This window comes from Rhipicephalus sanguineus, chromosome 8 (assembly GCF_013339695.2).
Source record: "Rhipicephalus sanguineus isolate Rsan-2018 chromosome 8, BIME_Rsan_1.4, whole genome shotgun sequence".
Classification (NCBI taxonomy): Eukaryota; Metazoa; Arthropoda; class Arachnida; order Ixodida; family Ixodidae; genus Rhipicephalus; species Rhipicephalus sanguineus.
In genome coordinates, this window is record NC_051183.1 from 125,066,970 (window position 1) to 125,088,418 (window position 21,449).

Genomic DNA, 21,449 nt, shown 5'->3' on the forward strand with positions numbered 1-21,449 from the left:
AAGAAACCTAGCTTTTTGTTAGCAGATGCTATGATGTTGTTAATATGTAAACACCAATCTAGGTCATTGGATATAGTGATGCCTAGGTATTTGAATGATTTGACTGATAATGTAGGTTCATTACCAATAATATGCGATAAAGGGAATGCGACGACGGATTTTTCACATAACCTTGCACTTACAAGGTTTAGTAACATTAGCCAATCATCACACCAGTTTTGAACATTGTTCAGCTCAGTTTGAAGCAAAATTTTGTCGTTTGTATTAATTACCGTATGAAAAACAACACAATCGTCCGCAAATATGCGAATAATACTAGATACACAAAGGGCTAAGTCAATAATGCATATTAGGAAAAGGAAGGGACCTAACACAGAACCTTGTGGAACGCATGATGTTACTGGAAGAGTGTTAAATGTGGTATTGTTTATTTGCACAAATTGAGAACGGCTAGTCAGAAATTGTTTGATCCACCTTAGAACGTTAGGATCAAGGTTAAGGTGTGAAAGTTTTAGCAGTATCCGTTGATGAGCTACCTTGTCAAATGCCTTAGTGAAGTCGAGGAAAATGACATCAGTCTGTGTATTTGTATCAAGGTTGAAGTATTGGTCATGAAAGAAGATAAGTAATTGAGTTTCAAATGACAGTCCTTTTCGGAACCCATGCTGTAAAGAATGAAAAAGTTATTACAGTCAATAAAATCCATTAGGTGAGAGAATATGACATGTTCCGTGAGCTTGTAAGGGATGCTTGTTATGGAAAATGGGCGGTAGTTTAGTGGTGATTCTCTATTACCTGACTTGTAGACCGAACTACCTTTCCCACCTTCCATTCTGTTGGCAGGTTACCTGTCGTTAACGACTGGGAAAACAGCAAATTTAAAGAAGAAGTAGAAATGATTTTGGTATTTTTGAGCAGTTTTGAAGTAATTTTGTCGGTGCCAGCGGATGATGACAATTTTAGCTTACCAATTAAACAACAAATACCGTCTACGAAAAAGAAAATTTCAGGCATCTCTGGCATGACTAAGGTAGAAAAATCTGGATGAGTTGGATTCTTGGGTGAAAACTGATCAAAAGGTAGTTTACGATATCAGCGCACTCGAACTCTGGTAAGGGGTCATCTGTTTCGTTAGGAATAGTGATTGCTCGGTGCGACTGAGGATTGATGGTTTGCAAAAATTTTTGGGGGTTATCTGGCATCATGCGATGAAGGTCATTATGATAGAAGGGGTGTTTAGTTGTGCGAATGGCGTTTAAATATTATGCGCGCTCTGCTTCATAGTATTTGTCCCATGCTCCCGGTTTCGCTTTCATTTTTGCAGACCTAAACAAATGTTTCATTTTGTTCTCGAGTTTCGTAAGGTATTTATTATACCATAGCTAATCTCGGTTTGATGGAACGATGCATGTTGGTATATACATATCTGCAAGGTTGTTAAGTGTGTCTTTAAATAGAAACCAGTTATTTTCTACTGACTGCAAATGAAAGCGCAATTCGAATGATTCGTAAAAGTCATCTAGTTCCCGGGTTATTGCGTCATAATCGCCTTTATCATATAGACGAATTGTCTTTCTATATGGACGGCGTAAAATGGGAGTTAAAGTGAAGGTGGCATGGATTATTTTATGATCAGTAATTTCAGGAAGGTAGTCAATGCTAGTAAGGCTATCGGAATGAGTGGTTAGTATAAGATCCAAAATTTTCTCGGTAGCCTCGGTTGCACGTGTTAGTTTCGTGACCAGTTGACTTGGTTAAAGGCCAGGCAAACGTCAAAGAAATCCTTAGAAGCAGCTTGGTTTGAGCGTGGCAGCGCTGAAGACCAGTCGATGTTTGGGTAAATAAAATCACCAAAAAGTATGATGCGGGCATTTGGATACTTTTTAGTTCATTGGCTTAAGATGCTGTTAAGTTTGTAAGGGAAATCAGCTGGAGAGTTTGGAGGGCTAGAGCAAACACCCAGAAGTTGTGGACTAACGTTTAATTTCAACCATAAGATTTCCAATTCCGAGGATACGTTTACTAGAGAGCAGGATAATCGTTTATTTACAGCAATAAGAACACCACCTCCTCTAGATCCTTGTCCATCTTTGCAGAAGACAACAATGTTAGGAAAGTTTGTAAGAATTTCCGCGTCGGACACGTCGTCACTAAGCCATGTCTCGGTGAGTACAAGAAGGTTACTTTCAGAGGATGGCAAAAGACCCGATGTTATATCGCGTTTCGGAAGAAACCTTCGTACGTTAGAAAAAATAACTGATAGAAAAAGGGGTGGTTCATGATCATGTGTAGAAAGTTTAGTTGGGCGTCGGTTGTTACGTGCTAGCTATAATTCCGTGATTTGTCAAAAAATTATTGCTTGGGACCGGTATGTAAGGTTCTATACCGTAGTGTAGAAGGTGTCGATTTGGTTTTCCAAAACACAAGATGCTCTTGCGTGGTCTGAGTTTGCTTTGAAAATTCTTCGCCAATGGTGTACGCAGTGCCTTTTAACTTTCGGCCATTGCACAAAATTGCCTCCTTGGTATTAAAATTACCGAATCACACAATGTTGGGCCGGTTATGGTCTGGATTGTGGCGTCTAAGCCAATGGGACGCTCGATGTCTTCCGTTTTAACATTGAAATTTAGATTTTCAGAGCAATGGTGAATAATTATTTCCTCAGATCGCCTGAGAGATTCGTTGGAAGAGGTGTCTAGTATGCAATAGAACAAGATAGTATGCAGTCTAGTATGCAATAGAACAACGCTGCGGTCGACGGTAGATGGCGCGTCGCTAGGTGGCTTGGACAAGCAGTTTGGCACGCGCTGGCGTGGTCCGCAAACTTTTGTGGTTGACTGTACATACATACATTGAGGTGTAAATAGGATGAACTGCTATAAAACGACAATGCTGATACACTCAGTCGTGAGCACATGAAGTTTCAAGGCAGTAACTTATGAGAGAAATCTCTCATCACTCTTAGGTGCGAACTCGGCATTTCTTGAACCATCTTAGAACAATTTCATGCATAGTTTCTGCTGCTGCCCATTCACAAGCAATTTTTCTACATTTTCTTGTGTGGCAGCCCACGACGATATATAAGAAGAGAGCCCCTGACAATGTGATGCCAAGGAAAAGCGCAATGCATCACATTTTGGTACATATCTGCAATATGACACACAGTTTATTTACGTAGTCCAGCACATTGACAACACTGTAACAAGCCATGTTAGGTGACGTGGGCTGAAAAATTGACACAGGTCGGACAAATTCTGGACAATACATAAATAAAACAATTCGCTGTTACTAAGCTCCTCGGTACAAATAATGCTGTTGTTGACATGTCAAGCCTCTATTGCTTCTCCTGAAAACACTCCTCAAATAGGTTTCAAAGTGTGCACATGTGCCGACTTCCTTCGAATGAGAGACTGCTGTATAGCAGCCTCTCATTCTGCTCGAAAAAAATTTCAGTGCACTGCTGGGCAAGGCATGTGATGTGAAGCTTCAGTGCCTTGCATTTATATCTTCCTGCTGGCCTCAGCTGCTATGTTTATCAGCAGAAATGTCCAGGATAACATTTTATAATGTACCACGACAATTAATTATGTTTTAGGCGTATAAAATATCGACAACAATAAAAGAATTAAGAACATTTACCTGGCGCTGTTTACAGAATCCTAAATACATTTTCATGGAGCTATCACAACTTATCTGAAAATAGTAGTAATGGTTATGAGCCTTCAGATTCGTTCGAAGTCACCAGTTTCAAGATTAGGGCACACCAGCAGCCCTCATCAGGCTAAACCACTGTACAGACGCATCAAAAGGCATAAGTAAATGCATGCGATAGTCACCCTACACAAAGCAATAAATACTTTCAGCAGTAATATGAGCAAAGCTGCATAGATGATAAACTATTTGCAGAGTATACAATTACTATATGGAAAAACCTAGGGCAGCAAACACTATATAAAAAAATTAACTTGCACAGTACATGCAGAGAGGTTGACTGTTGAAGAGGTCAGACAGGCTATGGGATAAAATTACACAGGTGCTAAAGCCTGTTGGACATACTAGGAATAGTGACGCTCCTCTTGCATCTAAATAATCCGTGGAGAAGGACTTTCAAGAGCTTATATAAACATAAAATCATTTGTGCTATACTAATGCGTGTATCTTGAACGACTATATCGAACCAGAACGAAATTACCCGCCTGAATGGTTTCATTCTTGCACTACAAAACATGAAAACAGGGTCTTCGTTGCCGACCGTGGCTGCTGCTTCTAATGGCAGTGAAATGCAGGCACATACATGCACTTTGATTTACGTGCATGTTAAAAATTCAAGGTAGCCGAAATTAATTTCTACATTACCACTACTGTGTGCTTTACATTAATGTCAGGGTTTGGTATATTAAATGCAGAACTTATATAAATTTTAAATCCTCCAGTGCAAGGAATTGCCGAATGATGCACTGCTCAACAATTAAACTGCAGCTGTGCAGATTCTCACCATACAATTCAAACTGTTCCAGCTATCACAATGCATTCTGTCTGTTGACGTGCACCTTGAACAGCAGGACACGGTCACTGGCAGTCACTGTCTACTTGTTGTCCTTGTGCGTTTTGTCCAAGATACACTGTACAATTACATGACAATGGGGCACCTGATCCCGTGATACTGCTGGAACATAGACAAATACAGATGACTGTTACATGCGTGCTGTGTGTAAAATTGAACAGCTGATATGTGCTAAAAACTACAGCTCTCGTATTTTCAGAAGCCGATGATAAGTATGAAAAAATAATAAAAAACAAGAAAAAACGTCTCAACATACAGCCACCAACAGTGAAGCCTAAAAAATTTTTTATGATATAAATGTATAACTATGATGTTCATTTTGAAGGCAACAAACTTCTGCCTAATAGTGAGACATAAGTCAATAAAGTATCTTCTATTTCGATTTTACATTAGGTGCAAGAAGCCGACCAAAAATGAGTCCACTATGCTACACTCTAAGAGAAAATCAAGTATTTGGGGATTATAGCTACCCCACAGCTATAATCGTCATCCATCTCACGTACTTTTTTCGCGCTATAACCACGGTCCCGGGCACATCCCGGTCACGAATGGCGTGCGCGTTATCAGAGTGACATGGCATTCTTGATAGGAAAGTGCAAAGAGCGGGGTTTTCAAAAAACGACACGCGAGCAAGCAAGATTGCGATTATTGTTGTGCGGCAGAAATACTCAAAATACTCGATTTTTTCTTAACACAGCAATACATGAGTGTACTCATGTATTGCTATGTTACAAGACAACCGCTATTCTTAAAGACTTTAACGTTATCTAACATAGCCACCTCATAATACAGTGTGGAGGAACAATTTTGAATACTAGAAAACACGAAGCATTTGCGGTTTATGTGTGTTTTTGTTACTCAAAATTGTTTTTCCTAACAAAAGTACACTTTCAAAAAGATGCACCTGTTTAGGAGAAATGATTGTGAGCTACAAACACACTCATAGTCCACAAATGCATGGTAATGTGCTCTTATGGATTCCATAAACACTCACCACCATTATTATTGCTGTCAATGTCATGCCGGACGGATATGATGTGTCCTGCTCAGAACACCAAAGGCGCGCTGTATGACTTGTCTTGCATGGGTGGGCGCTGCACTGCACTGCTGCTCTGCTGGGCCAGCCACGGACAAGAGGGTGAGCACCCATGGCTCTCAGGCATAGCGAGAGTCACCTTCAGAGATGCACAAGCGTGTATTCAGGTCACATACGATTTGTAGAAATAACCGTGCCACTATGCACTTGTGCTGAGAACATGTACGGCGGAAATACAACATATGCCACAACACTGAAAAAAGATGAGCTACGGCCGGTAAAATGCGCATTTACTGCTCCTGTGTGGCCTGAGGCTTGAACTAGAGCTCTTTCTCCCTGCATGTTGCGAACAGCCAGGCGATTATCACCCACGTGCTATTTCCATGCATCGCACTTGATACACTGAGCGAGTCACGAGCACAAGAGCTCAATCAGCAATAAAAGTATTTGTGCTATTTCACAAGCACAACTTTCCAGTCTCACATGTATGGAGTAAAATTCATAAGCTGCAGACTGTACACTTTCAACATTGTCAATTCCATCATAGTCTGCGTCTCCTTAAGTGTCCAATTAGCATTGGTGTGTGAAAATAATACAAACAACCACTGTTAGTAACAATGTTTGGGTTGTGAAGGTGTATACATGAACCGGTGTTTACTGTACCATCAGTACTTTAAAAAAAACTTACCTAGCAACCAGCCATTATGGAGTTTTCTGCCCTTCAAGCTCCCGCGCAGAGCACAGTCCATCCAGATAAAGCTGCTATGCGTGCTTCCACGCCCCTTTGAGGTCGGCTGGATGATGACACCCCCACCCTTGCACTAGGCTTGTACATTTAGGGAGCACAAGTCCTTCCTATTTCTGTGCAGGTGCTCCAAGTCATAAGGTGACTTCATTTGCCAGTGCTTGCAATCGATGGATTCCAGGACTTTACGAAAGTCTGCGATCTGTGAAGAGGCCAAAAAGAATATATTCAAAAAACCATCATTGAAAGCGCTTTTAATGCATATTTGGCAGTAACACAAAAACTATCACTTAGTCAATGATGATATCTGGGGTTTAACGTCCCAAAACCACGATATGATTATGAGAGACGCCGTAGTGGAGGGCTCCGGAAATTTCGACCACCTGGGGTTGTTTAACGAGCACCTAAAGCTAAGTACATGGGCCTCAAACATTTTCGCCTCCATCGAAAATGCAGCCGCCGCAGCCGGGATTTGATCCCGTGACCTTCGGGTCAGCAGTCGAGCGCCATAACCACTAGACCACCGTGGCGCGGCCTATCACTTAGTCAAAGCTATCAAATATGCCATATTCAATTTGCAACAAACTGAAGCCCCATGTAAGCTTTACATACTGTATGATATATATGTCCTGGTAAAGTGGTAAAGTATAATGCTGCCGCAGCAGTAATCTTCTATACAAATAATTTTGCAATATAAAGGCAATTACTGAAAAAGTGCTACATGGCTCCTGGAAAATAAATTCGAATCAAATATTTTTCTCTCAACTGTCAAGCGTGGTAAACAGACAGGCTCCTCTTGATAATCAGATAAAAGCCTGCCTAAACCAAATCATAAACACTGCTGGTGTACTTGCTCATATTCCAATATATGTATATTGCCACGCCCACTTCTTGTCTTGTTTTGACGTATTCGGGTTTGACCGGCAGGGACGGTTATCAACGCTCGACGATGTCCGCGAATTAGTGTTCGAGAAGCTTCGCGATTGTAGTAGATCGCTTTGTTAAGATTGCGCCCCGCACGCGAATGTTCCCGCTTTGTCTAGAGATAACGCCGCCACCAGCGATATTGCTGGAAAGTTCGATAGCGCCTGTATAAAAGCCGACGCGCCTGACCGCTTGTCAGCTGATCGACGGTCGACGCTCTGTTCGCCGCTATCACAGTATTGCCGTAGCTTGACTTTCAGTTTCTCGGCCACAAGTTCGGCCAAATAAACAGTTTCATCTCGGACGTGCTGACTGTTGTCTTCGTCGACGTCACGAGCACGTGACAATATTGGCCATATATACGTATATATAAAGCGGTAGTACTAGTGCACTTTTCGTACTGGAACTTAACATGGGGTGACATTACATCTGCTGGGATGCAAAACTTGCAAACTTACGTTACAGCACTACAGGAAGTGCAACGAAATTAGTTGCGCAAGTTCAACTCCCCGATGGCACAAAGATATTAGCAGCCGTCAGCGTCATCGGGAGTCGAATGGGCTCTGCAGCCACAGGCAAAAGACGTCTGTGGACTGGAAGCTGCCCTTGACGTAGAAATGCAAGGCTAGCAAGACGTGTACGTCCTCTGGTGAAGCGTGAGAAATCGCCGTGGGCCGCTCTAGTCAAGCCTCCAATGCCGTGCAAAACGACAGGACAGATGGACTCGAAAACCTGTAGTTAGCAGGTGCTGGTCCAAGACTTCATCCAAGGCAAGGCACCAGTGAGAAGTGTGTTCTGTCCGGAGGGAAGCGTGACGTCCACGTGCTTTCGCTGCCAGGTACAAGTCCAAGTTTTCACCGGAGAACTGTCAAAGCGTACTGCCAAAGGAACCACATTTACAGGAGAATGTCTCGGCGCGCGACTTCGGTTCGACCCGTTATGACGTTCGGATTACGGTTATCACAAGAAGGAGAAGCAACGAGTTAAAAAAGAAAACGCCAAGCCCAGCGCCAAATCCTTAAAGCCCTCATAAAGCACCATCGCAACTTCGTAGGGCGAAACACGGTTATCAACGCTTTTATATTCTGTCACACGGGCACAGCCTCTTGACAAGTCTTGGAAATGTCAAGACAGGACCACTGTTCACAACGCACATAGTTTCACTCCCGAACACTGTATTTGCCTGGACTGCTCACAAGAAAATAGAAGCGCACGGGCTAAACAGTGGCGAAGCAAGATCCCAATACAGAGCGTAGTTCATGCGTTACCGTACAAGCACGGAATCACCCAAGTAACGTACCAAAATGCTGTCAATTTGAAATGCCGCACTGCACCTTACTGAGACACTGGAAAGCGAAGCAAACGAACTGTTACCGGCACTCAAACACACTGCAGGCTCCTCGAGTGCTAGTTACCGTCGGTACACAGGCGCCGATCCCCGCTTCATAAACACACCGAGGCAGAGGCTTCCCTACGCTTCAAGAGACCCTACAGTATTTTAGTTTGACGTTTTTACGCTCCGCTCAGCAGCTAAGCGGAACGGGGGCGGGAGTGCGCATGCTCCCTCCGCTTAGCCGTAAGTGGGCTAGCGGAGCGAGGCCCACGCTCCGCTTACAGGGAACCTAAGCCGAGCGCGGACCGTCGCTGCCGTTACCGCTAGCGAGGGGTGTCGATGCGCGCGCCCTCCCTGACGCATGTGTCGACTTCCCGTACATTCTAAGATGGCTGCCTCTAGTGCTCAACGTGCTTCCCACGTGCACGGCGGCTTCACGTTCGTCTGCCCAGCGGAAGCCGCGAAAGCGCTTGAGAATAGACGAACATTTGTGCTTACTTCGAGTCGCCGAATTAAGGAAAGTGACGAGAGGTAGACAAGACGGCACAGCTGACGAAAACATCGCTGCCGCGTTGGCGTCCAAACGGAAAGTGTGGATCTGGAATGCTCCAGTCGACGCTTTACTTTTTTTCCATGAAATGGACCGGTAACGCATGCGCACGTGTGAATACTGCGTAAACAAGTGAGTAATACATATTTGGTTTACTTTGTAAAAGTGACAAAGCTCTTTTTCATTTTATTTAACGAGGCTGAACTTGGCCAGAGGGTGTTGCAACTGCGAAAGGTCCGCTCGGCAGCGGAGAACGGATAACTAAAACGAAAAAATCGTCCGCCGCTCCGCTACAGCTTAGCGGGCCAACTCGGAGTGGAGCGAACCGTAAAAACGTCAAACTAAAATACTCTATTGCCGTCGGTCTTCACACGGCTTGCACGCACCGAGAATGCAGCGTTATTCACATCACATCCAGTCGAACGCTGAAGGAACTCAAGGGTTTGTGAAAATCGGCATCGACACATACAATTCACTGCGCCATGTTGTTTTCGCGAACTGCGCAGCAGGGGCAAGCGCTAAAAGAATTCACAAAAAGCTCCTGCGCGTTTTTCATGGCGAGATAAAAATTTCTCTTATGTGCCAGGGGGGAGATATGACGAACACGACAGGAGCGCGCGATGAAAGAAGTGTTTTGTCGACGTCATAAAATGACCTGATGTGGAGAGTACTGCTTCCCAACCAATCACAAGCTGCGCCTCTCGCCCAAGCCGTCGTCAGCTAGCGTTTGTCGTCTGCTACGATAGGAGCCTTCAGCGGAGGTTTCGCCTTGGCTAGAGGATGATTTTCAGGTCTAGCTGACACTTCTGAGCACCAAATACATATATGAGCGGGTGAAGCCACTTTTATTTATATTCTCACGCCAAGTTAAATGGCAGTTAATAATCAAAGGGACATTAATTTGGCAAATGTTTGTTTATACTGGAGAATCGTGAGCATTCGCACATATTTCCGATGTCATTTCAAATTACTGGAGCCATTTCCTTCTGACTACTTGCTATATAAACGCGTTCCGTTTCGGTTTCCGAACAGTGAAGGTCAAAAAGCTCGATTACTTGTGAATTCATGCATAATCACGCACATCTACACTATGCTGTGATTTGCAATGTACAAGCCCTCCCCCCCCCCTGGATCGGCCCAAAGTGCATAGCGACAGCTGCATTTCGGAGATCATGCCTATTGGGCTGGTAAAGCCAATTCAACTAGACGAGTTGCGGAATAACATAATAGGCTTTAGTAACGGCTAATTGAATTGCTCCGCTCAATTTTTTTCTAATAGCGTGCAGCTGATGTGCTCCTCTGAATCTCTTCGGTGGTAATTTCGACCAATGCTGCGTACATCATCATAAGTTGGACGTCTCATTGGAGGAAGTAGGACGCAACACAACAACATAACAAAAAAATGTTGGCCAAATACCGCGCCGCTTTCGACTTCAGCGACGATTCAAGTAGAACTTTGGTTTTAATCCAACCACAAGCCTTTGCATGCAAAATTTTTCGCCATTGACACAAAATAGGCTTCTTTAATTACTCCGACTCCCAGCTTATTGGACGACTGCGAGTGTCAATACTGTGCATAGCGTACAAGCGAAACAACACACGAAATTCAAAGCGCCGAAATAAATTAAAACGTACCAGCAATCAGCAAGCAGCCTTGCATGGCCATAAATTAGCTTAAAATCAACCACAGCACCCAGATACTCGCCGCAGTTGCATTTTCTAAACAGCCATATTGTTCGTAAGAGTGGTCCGGACCATTCTTGAAATTTTCTCGTAGCCACGCTGTTTCTGCGCAATTTTTTTGTTTCGTGAATCTACTTACGAGCCTTTTTCATTGACGTCACCAAATATAGCCACTGCATCACCATCGCTGACATGTTTCTGGACAGTCGCAGCGCGCTTTACCGCAGCGGCCGATGTGATAACGATGGCCTCTTACGAGGTGTTTTTTTCGCTTCGTGAATTGACTTACGCGAAAAATTTCTCTTAAGGCCGACCCATATATAGAGCATTTTTGCCGGCGTTTTCCCGGCGTTTCGTACGCCGGCGTCCCTCGACGTCGACGCTACCGGTGACGGTGGCCGAAACGTCCACCTCTGGACGGTCCAGACATCACGGGCGGCAGCGTCGACGCCGGAAGCAGTTCGATGGACGCAGAACCAATCAGCGTGCGGCTGGCAGCGACTTCCGCTACGTAACGGCGTCGTTGCTGCTGCCAAAATGGCTGCCGCCCGCCTAGAATCTAATAAGTCGTCGCCGTGCGCTGTGTGGCCCTTAAGTTCTCAACTGATGTTTGTATTTGACTTAGCTTGTTCCCTAGAAGCTTCGACAGCAAAGCGCTCGTGATATCTTTGAACTCTTTCCGAGAGCCGTACTCAAGTTCATCGGTAGGTTTAGCAGGAATGAGTGTATTGGCCGAATACGTGGCCTCAAAGATGTGCGGCAGCCTCAAGCTCAGAGGCCATATATTACGAGTTTGTGGTTCTTCTCAATGCCAATAGCTGGTGCTACAAGTCGAATAAAAAAAATAGACTTTTCGGCGGCACTGTGACTCGTTTTTTGCACCACAGAACTGCAAATGAGACATAAAAGCTATAATCAGGAATATATCTTGTTGGTCCATTGACGGGAACTGTACACTGCTTTACGAGGTGTCAGGTTCATTCCCTCTGGTCACACTGTGCGACGCTGAGTTAACGCTCCTCATATGGTTTGCCGCCCTCTCTGACGGCGTTGATGCGACGACGCCGAGGGACGCAACGTCAGAAAACGCCGGCCAAAACGCTATATATGGTTCGGCCTTTACGCGACAATTTGTTCGTAAGTGAGCTTTGTGAATTCGGCCTTAGGGGCTCTGACTGAATCACTAGGCGCTTAAACATGTCGTCGACTTGTTCGTTAATAATTTGCCGTTCTGCCGCGGAAACGCGATAGGGTCGTTGGCATAAGGGCGCATGTGAACCAGTGTCGATGTGGTGTGTGACGCTCGTCGTGCGGCATATGGTTGGCTGGGCGCAATCGAAGGACGAGCGGAAGTCTTGCAGAAGAGCGAGAAGTTGCTGCGATGCGATGGCGGTAGATCGTCGGCAGTAGAAAGCCGGAAATTATCTGAGGCTGAAGAGTTGGGAACAGGTGACGTCATGGCGGTCAGCGGAAGGTAGGGTTGGTCCTCAGAGAAGTCAAGAGAACGCAAGAGGTCGACGTCTTGTACGTGCCCCAAAGATTCCCCGCGAAGCAAGGTAACGGTGGACGTCAACGAGTTGGAAACGAGCACTATGTAGCGCCAGATTTATTTGATAGTACTGAAAAGGGCAGTCGTAAGCCGCGACGATGGAGGAATGCTTCAGACGGGGCAACTACTGCTGTTCCGTTTGGTGCGGTCGTACAGGTCAGTGCAACAAGGGCCCACGTTTTTTGGTGTGATGTCTTTGTCCTCAGGGACGGATATCTGTGTCACAGCGAAGTAAGAGGTACTTCTGCACGATAACAGTCTATGATGGCATTATGACTCGATGGTAAGTCCCATCTGATAATAATGTCGTGGGAGCATGACATGCATTTTGTATGATGACTCGCACAGTGCAGACAGCTGACGGCGCAATGAACTAGCTGGCAGTACGGAGCGTTAGTCCTGATAGCGACGTCGTCAACTTCTTTATCTTGCGGCATAGTATCTCAGAGATGACGGGAACGGCGGCCCTTGTGTGAATAATCGCTACGGCGGCGGTTCCTTCAATATCGACGTCAATAACATTTTGCGGCGAAGCACGTGGAGTCCTTGGGCAGGTCGACTTGCACGCAGCTCTTGCCTCGAGAACTGCAGCAATCAGTTGCCGTCCTCTGCAGCTGAGCGGCGGCCCATGGGTGACAGCGAGCGTCTTCAAGGAGATGTTGATCGGCGGTTGGAGAAAGGTGATCTATTATCAGAGGTGTACCTGGGTGGTGTGCGTGACGACGAGAGATGAGACGTGGGCACCGTGTCGAATAAAAGTGGACATCGGCGGTAGCGGTGAGCGACGTGTCCAGCGGCACCACAGGCGAAGCAGTTGGGCCTGTGGTCCAGCGTTCGCCACACGTCTTGGCGGGAAAAAGAAGGCGAGGGCTCCGTGTAGTGAAGCGGCGCAGAATACGCGGTCAGCAGAATGGCAGGGGTCGGCATCACAGGTCGGGCATACGACGTAGGCTGCTGAGAGGGCCGAGCAGCGATAGCAGCGTACGTGAGTGGTGCAGTGATGGGTCGTTGTGGGGGCATAGATAGTAGGACCTCAGCAATGTGGGTCCGAATGACGTGCTTACGGTCAGGGGCCAAAGTGTTCGCCGGCTCGTTTGTGAGAGGTAGTAGTAGAAGCTGACGCGCTGCCTCTTCACAGATACGTTCCTTGAGGGTGAATAGAAGCGGCTGCTGATCGGCAGGGTGAGCATTAACGTGCAAGCTAGATTCTGTGTCGGTCGTCGTGAGGGCTGAAGCTCTGACATAATGACACCAGTGGCATTCGATGCGAGCAGCATCTGAAACATAGTGAAACACACAGTGCGAAACAACGACGGGGACACAGAACATCAAGCATCGTCCTCGATGCCTTTCAGGACGTGCTTGATCTTCTCCTCTTCGGTCATGGTTCACCCGGTTGCAGAGGTTCAACACATCTTCACTTTAGCCCGTGAAGTTGTCTCCTGGTTGTTGCACCTGTTGGCGCAAGCGCTGCTCTGCCCGAAGCTTGCGAGGCGATGGCTTACCGAAGACGTCTGTGACGGAAGTCCTAAAGACGGATCAACTGGGAATGTCACTTTCGTGGTCGTTATACCACAGTTGGGCGATGTCCGCAAGGTAGAATGGGACGCAACCAAGCTTCATATGGTCGTCCCATTTGTTGCTGGCACTGGCACGTTCGTATTTCGGCAGCCACCCTTCAACGTCCGAGTCACCTGAGCCGGTGAAGATAGGTGGATCGCGCTGGCGATACACGGCGCCGCAGATGACGTGGACTGCCAAAGGTCCAGACTGGAGAGGGCTCCGTTCGGCGATGTTGGTATGTGGTCACAAACCGGGTGGATTTCCCGGGAGCGAAGGTCCAGGTTGGTACTGGGAATCCACGTACCTCCTGTAAATTTGACGAGGTTCATTGACGCATCTTCACGGAAAGTCGAGAGACGTCAAGGATAGGGCGTCGATGGGCGGCGGTCAATAATAAGCCGAAATCCGGGCAAGCGCGAGCTCGTGTCGCGTGCTGCTATTGACACTGACGCTTGCTTGCATGCTTGTGTGCTTCGGCGTCATCCTCTCTTCACTGCACATTATTGCAAATTTTTAGGTGATCGTATCTTTTTAAAACATCGCCATGCAAAGGAAAGGGTCTCCGCGCGCGTTGCAATTATTAAAATATGTTTCATTTGTACCATAATATTTCAGTGTTTTTAAAGTAAAAAAAAAACTACTAATACACGAAAGAACGAAGCTAAGGCAAATCTATGTACAGCCCAGCATTCCCATGCTGGCTGAAGTGATGTGTGTTGCCGCTTCCATAAAGAGCAGTGCCAGATTTCCCTCTAGTGTATTATTAAGGAACTATGATCTGTGGCATGCACGTAATGAGCAGCCACCCGTGGAATACATGCGTGACGCAGGCCAGGCGCTGCCGGTCTGCAGGCGAAAGAGCAGCCACCGCTCCTGTCTCTCCAGTGCGGTCTCCTGTAGGGGTGGTGGTGGCTTACCACTTGCCACCCACTTGTAAGTGTGGACTGTTGGTAGCAGTTACCGCAGTCATTGCCGGGAGTAGTGTGTCCATCATGGTGCTAGCGTGTCTCGGTGGTGTGCTGCCTTAGCAGTGGCGTCTGCCTTCTCGTTCCCAGCTATCCGAACGTGCGAAAAGCCAGGGGAGAGACGGACGCATACCGCTAGCTCTGATGACCTTTAGCTTAGGGTGCAGCAGCTGGACGGCGACCTCTCTTCGGTCGGGCAGCACCGGCGCCTGTAGGGCTGGCCAGGAGTCAGAGAGTTTCGCCACAGGCAACTAAGGTATTGTACCAGCGAGGTGGTCGGCTGCCAAGGCCAGCCGATTCAGCTGTAGTGGAGCTGGCGTGGAAGGCTAGGCGGCACCGGATGGTCGTCCCACTCGTTGGTATGACTCAGCCAGCCGCGGTCCTGCGAGCGCTCTCTCGGACAGACCCGTCCATGAACAACAGAAGATGCGCGCGCAGCCTGTCGTGGATGCATTCTTACTAACTCGCCCAGATTTCCGTTCTCTGGTGGATTTTCGCCACGGCTGTATGGTGGAGCTTGCACGCCGGTGTCTGCCTTTTGCTGAGCTAGTCCAGATGCAAGTTCAAGTCAACAGACTCCTTTAAAAAGACTTTGTTAGCCTAGTTTGTATTTACTTAAGGACATAATTTGGCCACAAACTAGAACACATATACAAAGGGAGGAACACGATGACAGGACGAGTGGCACTTCCAGGTGAATTGTTCTGTTCTGGGCGTTAACCCAAAAATAAATAGGCAACATACACGCGCAGTCTCTTCGCAACCTAGGCGATCCAGCGATCAAACAATCTCTTTTCCGATACATGCAATGTAAGAGACGTGTCACTGATACAACTTGCTTCTTTTTTTTAATGTGACACGCTTCCATCAAATCACGCGCAATCTGATACTTGCTTCTGGCTAAAATCATTATCTATTTAAAACGTATTTAAATTTGCATTGCCTCTTATACTGCGCCACTGCTGCGCAATATATTTTTATCTAGTTTTGATCGGTTGCTCGAAGAAGCCTTTAAACAGGAGAACACTTGAAATATTGCGAAGAGTTTCAGGTATATAGACGACTTTTTCGTTTTTTTAATAGACAAGGCTCTTTGAAACGTGGCGGTGACATTTTAAATATTTTAAAGCTTCAGGGAAAAGGACTCGTTTTCACACAAGAACCGCCACAAAGTAACACCCTGTAGCTTTTAGAGCGGAGCATAACATTTCATAACGCGCAAACGTGTTGGCATTATTTTCCGCGTGCAAAGCAATGGGTAATGCCGTACGATTCATCCCTCTCTAAAATTGCCAATTGTGGTATTGATATGCTCTGCCTGGGGCATTCTTTCAAACATTCGTGCACGCACATGATGCAGGAGTCATTTGACAATCAGGTCGAGCGACTTAAAGCTGCGAGGTTCCCTGACTCGTTAATGACAGCAGTCTGCGAAGCGCTCTTACGGAAAGCAAAGCGTAAAGGTACTAAAGAGGCCACGGAGGATCATGAAGAAACCAGAGCCGTAAGACCTGCCGTGATTCCTTATGTGCATAAGGTCTCCCATAACCAGAAAAAGGTTGCAGGCCGGTTTGGAGCACCCATTACCTTTTCGGCGCCCTTTAAGCTGATTCAGCTATGCCCGAGAACTACTCGGGAGGAGCGTAGTCGGCAGGGATGTGGCAAAAAAGATGACAAGACTTTCGGTACATCGGGCAGACGGGGCACTGTATAAATAACGGGCCAGGGAGCATGATCTAAATCTAATGACAAATCCCTTTTCGCACTTGCCACTGCATTTTAAAACCTGCAAATGCCAATCACGTTTTAAATAGATAATGATTGTAGGCGGAAGCCTGAAAAGTGTGGTACGTCCCGCAATTTTTGTCTCTCTTCCGTGTGAATGTTCAGAAAATTCCACTTTAGAGCGGACCAGTCGGATGAATTTGTTTCGATCTGGTGAACCGGTTGGTCTTGCTCTAACTCACTTTTTTATTCCTCAACTTTTAGCCGTCTTATGATCCTGGGGAAGCGGGAAGACACCTTCTTGCGTTCGATGATTCAAGTTCGTCTAAGCGGTGTGCTTCCAGACTTTATTGTAGCTAGCGCGAGCACAATGAGCGACAGAATTACGGGCTGCCGAAAATATTTAGTAAATTCATATCGGTTCTTAAGGGCTATATTCCGCTTGGACTACCTCAGTGATGTAACAAGGAAGCAGCTTTACAAATATTTTATTTATATTATACTGCCAGTTCCTCTGTAGAGATCTCAAACTGTGGAGGCCCAGGACAAGATGTTTTAAGAAGAGTTAGGCGGATGCCTGTAAAACCGAATATGAAATCATGCTTTTTTAAACGTCCCTGTAATAACGTACCAGTCAAAAAGTGGCTTGCTGAAAAAGGCTTATCCGTGCCATGGACAATCGACTGCCTGTTGTGCAATAAGCCGGAAACCATTGAGCATGCGTTGATTGAATGTTGGGATGCGATATTCTTTGGGATGCTCTTGAAAAAAGCCCTTTAGAGGACTTACCTATAACACCTATTGTCATTAGATACCAGTACAAAATGAACACGGTATACCATTTGATATGATCATGGTTCTGGGCCTCCTGAGCTTGTGGAAGACTCGTTTGTCAGTGACACAGGCTGATGTTAAGAGGAGGTCACCAGAAGGGAACTTTATAAAAAAATGTCTGTTGTGTACGTGATGTTTTTCAATCTCCGACAGAACCCCCTGACTGGATAACTTTTTTTCGAATTGTCTAAACTGTAGAAATTTTAATGTTTGATGTAAACTAAGGTAGGCTTACGTGTTCTACTCCCTGTCCTTCATGATGACGTATTGCGAAGCTTAAGTAAAAAAAACGGTGGTGCACTCGACAGAGCGCCCAGCACCTATCGTCGTGGACCGAAAAAGTTCGTGGGCTCGATTCCCAAGTGATTCGCGTCAATGAAACTTTTTCTTCTACTTTTTCATTGTCCTCCCTTAGCGTGCAATTCGTCAACGTCATATATGTGACGGAAGTACGCCAATAAAGCTTTGGAGGACACCGGCATAAGACAGTTTAGTGTTTACATGCTAGACTAAGCCTGTGCCGCAAGGGATCCTTCGCAGGGCGCATTCATCGATGAACTCGAGAAAATTCAACATCGGGTGGCTAGATTCATCACGGGACGGTACAAAAGGGGAAGAAGCTGCACTCAAATGAAAAATAAGCTTGAGTGGGAGGTTTTTTCCTCGTGTCGAGATATTTGAAGATGTAAACAGCAATTAACAAACAAAAGAACTTTAAAGAATCTCATCACCATTTGCGCAGAACTGATTACGTTTTCAAAATAAGCGATTTGTATACCAGGACGGACCTATATGGTAGAACCATTATCTTTTTTGTTACAATTAAAGAGCGGAACAAGTCTCAAACGCAAGTCTGCTGTAAAAATTAGGATTTCTTGATGTCAATGCTGTAAGCCCCCTCCTGTAGCGCCTTCGGGTAATGCAAGGTAATCTGTCAATAACGAATAAAGGGCACAACTGTTTGCAGTAATTCCTTACTCTCATGACGTGCTCACGTGCCCAAGAGGATAGGTGAAAGGGTCCAAGTGAAGGTATTCGGCCCCACGAAGAGTGGTTAGATTGCGCAGACTAAACAAACATGCTGGCTGCGGCCAGGTGACTTATAGCACGAACCACAAAAAGCAGTTTTTAGCACGCGTACAAAAATATTGTACATAATTCTCCTAATGTGTGAAAAGTAGCATATATGGCAAACGCAATTTTGCTTCAATGACTGGCTTCTTGAACCCGATTATAGTGCGCATCTTCTTGAAGGCCCCGCTTAGAGTGCCATGCTGCTCTCGGTCATCATGACAGCCAGAAAAACAGGGAGATCGTCCAAGCTTCAGTAATATCACGCCCGGGAGACGGATGCATGAGTGCACCGTCGGTTGTCGTATTGGAAAAAAAAATTCACTACCTAAGTTGGTGGCTTGAAACATTGTGAATGCCTCGTGTACCCTGTATGGATCGTCAACGGTGTGTCTTATAGTGCGTGGCTTTTCTTTTCATAATTAGGTTATAACAGTTCATATGCATTTAAATGCACGTCTGTTTAAATCAAGCAGACTTGGAAGTTTGCGCTTGTGCACGCCTCGTCTTTCTGTGTTCTGCTAACTGCATTTGGCGCGAAAAGAAGTTACGGATGACGGACACTAATTATCCCAAACTCACTTCCTATTAATTTGAAAGTATGCTTCTCTTGACAGATGCCGTCGACGGTTTTTTTATAGTTATTAGAGGTGTCAACATAGGCGTGCGCACAGGGGGGCAGGAGGGGGCGACGGCCCCCTAATCACCTAAGAGGGGGGGGGGCAATATCAGCCCCGTACATTGGCCCTTCTAGTCACCTAAGAGTGGGGGGGGGCGCAAAATCTGCCCCATACATTTAGTAGGGTAGGGGGCCGCTGCGACGAACCTTCGCCCCCCTTGATAGGGAACCCTGCGCACGCCTATGGGTGTCAACATTGAAATATCCAACATCACCTCTTTGTCTTTCTTTTATCTAACTGCAGCTACATTTTTTCTGGCTGTGGACAAGAGACTTGGAGCTCTGGATCATTGTTTTGATGCCCACTCAGCGGCAGGAAGCCTGATTGCCAAAATCCATGAAGCCTCTTGCATACATGATACCCTGACTACAAATTTCCCTTATTATCTCTACATTCCAACGCCCGCCTGGAGACGCTTCGTCCGCAGAGGAGACGAAGTATTAAGGTAGTAAATTTACACACGTATCTTGCACAATACATCTGCGTTCTGATTGGCCCAAAGATTGCTAACCTTCAGAGGCAGTACTACTCTGACTTGTAAAGCATGGGAGCCATAATGCATCCGTAAGCATAAATATGTGCTTGGCACAGCAAAAAGCCAAAATTGATCTACAAATGAGAGGGAATAATCAAGCAATTCTCTTGTGTTCCTTAAACATGGTGATTTGTTTTGACAAGTGGTCGACCAGCAGCTTTGAACACAGGAGTATTTTTCTCAAAACGGAACGACCGCCCTAGCTCTGACAACGCGGCATTATAAATTAAGAGGCAAACTTAGCGTTACATAACTGAATGTCGAAGCAGCACGAGAAGAAAGCGCGTGCTGTATAGGCAAAAAAGCGTCGCTCTTCGTGGGCATTGCCATTTTTCGAGGGGTAATTTTGTGTCAGGTGGTTTTGAACAATGTTGAAAAGGACATACCTGGAAATGCCAGGAACGCATTGTGCCATGCAGTTCCATGCGGTAAGTGACGTCGAGAACCTTAGTGTAATTCATTTCTTTTTATTTCGTACACTCGAATTGTCATCGGGAACTGATTTTTCTCATTTTAATGGCAGAACAGCACCACATTCTGGCAGCACATTTTAAGCTTATAATGTTGTGGCTTTGTAGTTCTATGTTTCTGTTAACGCAAGAAATGAGGTAGCGAGTGATTTGTTTCGAGCAATCTTTGTACTTCAATAACACGATAATTTCACCATAACTTCTGCTAATAATGTCACGCTTCGGTAGTTGTGATATGATGTCACCTACCTACCTAGCTGAATGTACCATGGCGTTGACTTAAAGTATAAGTTAAATGTGTGAAGCACGAGTTATAAATTGAAGCTTAGCAAACATTGTTGAGTGTGAGATAATGTCACACTCAGCTGTGTTTGATAAGCTTCAATTTATCACTCGTATTTCTAATTTATTTAAGATTAACAATAAATCAAACTTAACGAAATATTTCTCTTGAGGTTAAGTTCTACTAAATTACAAATAAATTGTTCTACCTGCTAAAGGCAATGTGTGTCGTTTGATTGCCAGCATGCATGCGCTCATTTTAATTTAACATTTGCTGCAACAGGCTGCATAGTGGACAGGTGCTTTCTTCCTGGTGCTCAGGTAAAATTGATTTGTATATAGATGGAATAATATTATTTATAAAAAAGAGTATAAATAGCAAAAATAGTGTAATTTATTGCATATAGCTAATTGGTAAGCATTGTGATGGAATCGAGAAGTACTCAAATCTTTGAAGTGCAGTGTGATTAACTAGCCCCCATAAACAGATATAAAGCTGACCTGAATCCGTGACTTGATCAAGTAGAGCTCCGGTAACATTTGAAGTGTGCATGCCGAAGACGTGAATTACGTTTACTTGACACCTGTTAGAATCCCACGAGCCCTTTGAGTCACTCTTTCAAGTTAAGGAGCGTTCGTGACTATGGGGGTAACATTCGTTGTTTCATGTTCCATTCTTGTACATCACACCAGCGAATTACCTTCAGTAATTCAGGCAAAAATTGCTGTCACTAGCAATAGGAGCAATGCTTGCGCGAAAATAGTAGTTAATTATAGGTATATATTGTACGCACTCGGCCTAGAAGTCTAAACGCTAGATATTTTGTACAGAGTCGGAGTCTGGTGTAGACTTCTTGTTTTATTCGTGCATTCCTGATGGTTAGAAGCAGATTGTTACTGTTTCATTTGAGTACGACGATGAGCTTCCATAATTTCAGAA

General features: G+C 45.4%; 1 protein-coding gene across 1 annotated transcript in view; it reads left to right on the top strand.

The window, feature by feature from the left end:
* LOC119402349 (cytochrome P450 CYP12A2-like) overlaps positions 1-21,449 on the top strand; it is an 83,822-nt gene that overhangs the window by 7,512 nt on the left and 54,861 nt on the right. Inside the window, exon 2 of the mRNA XM_037669496.2 lies at positions 19,466-19,667. Within this exon, the coding sequence (XP_037525424.1) occupies positions 19,466-19,667 (202 nt within the window). The remainder of the gene's footprint in view (positions 1-19,465; positions 19,668-21,449) is intronic.